The sequence below is a fragment of the Mus pahari genome, chromosome 12 (genome assembly GCF_900095145.1).
Source record: "Mus pahari chromosome 12, PAHARI_EIJ_v1.1, whole genome shotgun sequence".
Classification (NCBI taxonomy): domain Eukaryota; kingdom Metazoa; phylum Chordata; class Mammalia; order Rodentia; family Muridae; genus Mus; species Mus pahari.
Window position 1 is genome coordinate 19,238,044 of NC_034601.1, and position 5,984 is coordinate 19,244,027.

A 5,984-nucleotide genomic window follows, 5' to 3' on the forward strand; every position below is an offset into this window, starting at 1 on the left:
AATAGTTTATAACAAGTTAGTAGCTTATATAAGAGGAGGATTTCATAGCTTTATCCCTGTTAAGTCTGCACTTTAAAGATTTGAGTTGAAGATTTAACTGAAGATCCTTTAACATCAAAATAAAGGCTTAAGCCATAAATGCAGAGACTTGGATCTTTTTCATACTGTACCAACATAGGATATTATAGTTTCTTGCATGACTCAGTTTATCCAAATATCTAGAGTTTAACAAAGTGAGCAAAGATGAAGAGGCTAGACTTGTATTACTGTGCAAATATGTATTGTTTCTTATTTAACTTTAGAAGTCTGGTATTGAACACAGTTAGCAAAGACTTAAGTAGTTAGATGGGAATCTCTAAGTCAAGTTTTGTAAACCTGAGTATATCTTTATAACCTTAGGAATTTATCGACCCTGATTATATTATATCCAAGGTTACTTTGAAGATCTGTTGTTGCACCTAAGTCTCAAAAGGAGATACAATGACAATGATAAGACCCGGTAGGAATAAGAAGATGTATAATTGTTGTTTTGGTTGCTTTATGGCACATGGCCCTCTTAACTGAGATGATGATGAAGTTACATGGCATGTATCCCATAACCTTAGTAAAGATGGCCTCCAGTCATGTGGTTACTTCCATCATCAGCCAAGAAGAGCAACATACATGATTGTCATTTAAAATATCTATTTCCCTAAACAAGAGATGAATCCAAGTTACATATTCAGTAAGGAGACCGTTTAATCAGAGATAGCAAATTAAGATCCAACCTTTTATTACAAGTTGTAAGGAACTGGGTTTTTTTGTTTGTTTGTTTGATTTTTACAAATTTTTTAGCCATATCCAATGAATTTGTGGATTTTGAGGTAAAGACTGGTTACACCATAGTCTTTTTTTGTTTTGTTTTGTTTTGTTTTCAAGACAGGGTTTCTCTGTGTAGCCCTGGCTGTTCTGGAACTCACTCTGTAGATCAGGCTGGCCTCAAACTCAGACATCTGCCTGCCTCTGTCTCCCAAGTGCTGGGATTAAAGGCGTGCGCCACCACCGCCCGGCTACACCATAGTCTTAATACAATTCTTTAGAGCAGAGTACCAAGAACTCAGAGACAAAAGATTTAACAGTGGTAAGTACTGCCAGGACTTGGCTGGCATCTCCTACACAGAGATGATAACAGGGTTAATGTCTTGGGCTCATGTGTTGAGTGTCCTGAAGGGCATATCAGTAAGATATCTGGGGAACCGTTAAAGGCCTCTCTGTGCTCAGAGGCATTGTCTCCACCAAGCCAAGCTACCCACCGAACAAGCCAAGGACAATCAGAGGGACACAGCCAGAGCTCTCCTCCCACCCTTTTCCCTTTGGCCCTGGACTAGATCTAGTGATTCTTGCTGCCCTCTTTTCTTCAAGGATCTCACTGGACTAGATCACTCAAGCCCCCACCCCATTCTCAGCTATTCCATAGCATCCAGTGGCATCTCTGGTGCCCAAAAGTGAGAACCAGACGTCCTCAGCCTCAGTGCAGGCCAGGACCCCGGAGCCCGACTCTGCCAGTCCCCCAGGACCCCAGACTGTGCTCCCCCAACCCCGGAAAGGGGTCCTACAGCTTCTCACAGCCCGGTGCCTGCCCAGCAGTGGTGTGGGGTGCACTCAGTCAAAACTCCCACGTCCTGCCTCGCCCAGAAGCCCAAGCCCTGAGTGGACACTGGATACCACCTTTTAACCCACAGGTTTCCATGTGGTAGATGCCCTGGCAGGCATAATGGGGAGATGCCTGTGTGATAGGTGCCATGGAGGGTATGGTAAAGAGATGTATACATGACATGCACCCTGGAGAGCATAGTAGGGTCCAGGAGACAGACAGGATATGGCTAGGTGCCTAGGATGGTATAGCAGGTTTCAGGAGGAAGAGAGGGGACATTTAACAAGTAGACAAGGAGAGACAGATGGCTAAAGCTTGTGGAGAGAAGAAGAGGTTGAAGAATTTGGAGTCAGATACAATGTGTGGCAGAAGCCAGCAAAAACAAATGATCTGTACATAGCTTACATAAGCCAAATCGGCAGCAAGGTTCAGAGACGCCTTAGAAGGGAGCTCATTCATGCCACTCCTATAGTTTCAGCACCAGATGAATGATAAACTAAAATAATAAACTAAAAGAGGAGGACATGATTACCCCTAAAGTATTAAGATTCTTGCTGCCCTCTTTTCTTCAAGGATCTCTGAGCCTTGAAGGGAGGGGTGTGAGACAGATATTGCATCTAGGGCTGAGTATTCTGTAGTCTCTTATTCTCTGCACCATGGCCAGTTGTGGTTCTCTGTGTTACAAGCTATCTACTTCAAAAAAGAAGCTTCTTCGATAGGGGTTGTTTGATGCAGTAATCCGTGCACCATGTCCATTTAGCAGAAATAATAGTAGATTGGCTCTGCTCTCTTGACAAGGGGTCATAGTTCTTTCAATGGCCTTTGAACTTACCCTCATTATCTGTTATTCTCTTAGTTAATTTTTTATTGCTGTGATGAAACACTTTGAACCAAGCAAAGGGCTTGTTGTGCTCACAGTTCCATACAATAGCTCATCGTGGAAAGCAGTGAGGGCAGGAATTTATGTAGGGCAGGAACCTAGAGGCAGGAACTGATCCAGAGGCCACGGAGGGGTGTTGCTTTGTGGCTTGTTCAATGTGGCTTAGTCAGCCTGCTTTCTTTGAGACCCTAGAACCACAATCCCAGGGATGGCACCACCCATAATTGTCTGGGCCTAAGCTTTTCATAGCCACTATGCCTCAAGATCTGGGTCAGAAACCTGTGCCTTCCAGCCTCAAGACCTGGATCAGAGGTGTGCCCCTCCATTTCTGGGTTGTAGTTCATATCAGATGTAGTCAAGTTGACAACCAGGAATAGCCATCACAGTGGGACACAGATGATGTGAGATAGAACAGTGAAGAAAAATGTGAAGACAGCATCCCATATGATATGGAAAGTGGTGTCCAAGCAGTGTGAGGTAAGGTAGGGCTGTGAGAGAGAATAGAAGACAACATACAACCACCATGACATGGGAGATGGTGGTCAAGCAGTATGAGGTGGGGCTAGGTAATGAAGGGGGATAAGAATACAACTCAACTTGACATGGGACATGATAGGAAAATATTGTGAGTGGGCCAGGGGGGTGAAAAGGACTAGACACCAATAGATTTTTAAGAAGCCGAGAACTAAGTTTGGCCAGGCTGCTATGAAAAGGAACTCCTGGGGGTCAGGTAACTTGGTCTATGTGTCTGGAGCTCTGTATGAAAACTCAGAAAGCCATAAGACTGAGAGTATCTATGTCATTAAAAAAAAAAAAAACAAAGTTGTGAGAAGAAACTAACAGAGGAGACTCTTGGGCACTCTGAACATATGAAGGATGAAGGAAAGAAAGTGTCCACAGAGACTATTGCAGTCTAGAGAAAAAAAAACAATTCAAATATGAAGAGCAGGTGCTATGCAGTCACTATACAGGTTCCTGGGGGAAAATCAAGACTATAGTTCAGTGCGTACTGTAAAGAACATGAGTCAGCAAACCACAGAGGTACCTACATATCTGCATTTATTATGACACTGTTTACAATAGCCAAGTTATGAAATCAGATGATATACCATTAGCAGATCGATCAATGGATGAAAAAATATGTCATGTAAATACAATGGAATATATTTGGTTATAAAGAAAAATAAAATGTCACTTACTGGGAAATGGGTAGGACCAGAGATCATGTTAAGCTAAATCAGTTAGGCTAAAAGAGAAAAATATCACTTGTGTTTCCCTCATGTGTAAAAAAAGAGACTTTTAAACACAGATACAAAAGCAGGAAAGGGCTCATTCAGAGAAGAGAGTGCCAGTTGCTGGAGGGGTAAGAAGAGGTGATAGATATTTGAATATGAACAGAATACATGTAAGGGAAATATTAGAGTGACAGCCACATTTTCAATTAACAGAACAATTGCAGAAAGGGGACTATAAAATGTGGCAGACACATGAGGAACACACAAACAGAAAAGCAGCCATTCTTTTGGTAGTGAAGTATGGAGGGCTGGCTCTAGGGACGTAGAAATCAGATTTTTCATGGACTAAAGAGGAAACAAGTCTTGGAAACTAATATAACCTACTCCCTCCATCCTGAGATAAAATCATTGCAGCAGGTGGGGGAGGGGCCCCGAGTCAGGGACCAGTCGCTCCAATTTAACATGAAAATGCCGAAATCATTGTTTATCGAGGAAAACGAGCTTCTGCAAATGTTCCCGGCCTCGTTTCTCTTCACCTATTCTAGCTTCCTTGCCCTCACATCCATCCTTAGCTGCATTTCCTCCCTCTGATGCGGTGGTCAGACACCCTGGCTTTACTGACCCTCTGAGACATGACCTATTTTCTTGACAGAATTTTGGCAAACTATTTCTAGACACAAAAGCAGATTTTAGCAAGAGATGCAGGCTGGCGCCTCGTTTTTCCTGTCCTGTTGCTCAGTGTTGCCTAGGGGTTCCCAGGGTAGACAAAGCAGAGGATGGAAGTCCTCTGGGGAGCACTTGATGCCCAAACCCTTGGTGTTCATCTTCCTAGAAGTCACCCTTGCCTGCCATTGAGCAATGGCCCCTATGGGGACAAATTCTGTATAAGCCCGACTGAGTTTGGAACTACTAAAGAACACTTTTTATTTCATCTTAATTAATCTAAATTGGAGCAGCCACATATGACCATTGGACCAAGTGACCTTGACCATTCCAACGTCCTTAACCCACCCCCACTTCCACCACCCCCACCTCTACCCTCATCCCAGCCCTAGCGCCCGAGTGAAATCCTCAGCATTTCAGAATGGAAGAAACAGGACCGGGTGGCTGTCCCTGTGTATTCGATGGAGGCTGGATGTGGCTCTGCTCCCTCCAAGGGGAACCATGCAGGGCACATAAAGCTGAAAGCCAGCATGAGGATGTGACAGGGTCCAGATGAGACCTAAGGTCAGACTCACTAAACTCCAGCAAGCTTCCCTATTCCTTCTACTTTCCCTCCGTTGCTATCAAATCAGTGGAAGGACCACTAAGTTTCTCCTCGTGCCGACTAGAGAGCAGTGTGCAGATAACCAGAGTCATAGATGGAACCTGAAGCAGACTCAGGAGGAGACCAAATCCTTCTCGTTCTCAATCCCATGAGTTCCTTTTCCCCACCCCTTCCACTAAAGGAAGCCAGAGCGGCCTCGGAAGAACTGCAGGTAGACAATGACCAGGCAGAGGGCGCCCCAGAACAGGCACCAACGAAATGAGAAGAAGCCGGAGATAAAACCGGCCTGGCCCTTCCTCTTGGAGGCATCGGTATAAGCGGCGTCCTCCTCCAGCAGCTTCTCGCTGGGCTTCCAGTGCACGATGCCTTCCTGGCAGGCCTCGCAGAACTCGCTGCGGTGCAATCCGCTGTCCGGCCGGCTGGCTACGTGGATACGGTACTGGCCACCATCCTCATCGTAGCACTGCTCGCGCAGACTGGTGATGAGGTTGTCCACCAGGCCCTCGATGTTCTCCTCCAGCATACTGGACTCGTCCAGTCGCGAGGTGCCGCACTGGTAGCAGAGCTGCTTGAACACGCGCATGCGCACTGAGCCAACACGCTGGGCACGGTCCAGGTGCATGTGGAAGAGGATGACCACATTGGCAGACTGCCATGTGTGCCAGCACCAGGAACAGTGGAACCTGCCGGGAAAGGAAGGAGGAGTAGAGGGGGTGAGACTCTTCAGGGACAGCCTCACCCTGGGGAGCACAGAAAAGAAAGGCCAGAAGTAGATCAATGGAATAGAATTGAAGATCCAGAAATGAATCCACCCACCTGTCACTTGATTTTTGACAAGGGGGCTAAAACCATCCAGTGGAAAAAAGACAGCATTTTCAACAAATGGTGCTGGCACAACTGGCGGCTGTCATGTAGAAGAATGAGAATAGATCCATTCTTATCTCCTTGTACAAAGCTCAAGTCTAAGTG

General features: G+C 45.5%; 1 protein-coding gene across 1 annotated transcript in view; it reads right to left on the bottom strand.

The window, feature by feature from the left end:
• Positions 1–5,190: 5,190 nt before the first annotated feature.
• Rtp2 (receptor transporter protein 2) overlaps positions 5,191–5,984 on the bottom strand; it is a 4,715-nt gene continuing 3,921 nt past the window's right edge. The window contains exon 2 of the mRNA XM_021210082.1: positions 5,191–5,698. Within this exon, the coding sequence (XP_021065741.1) occupies positions 5,191–5,698 (508 nt within the window). The remainder of the gene's footprint in view (positions 5,699–5,984) is intronic.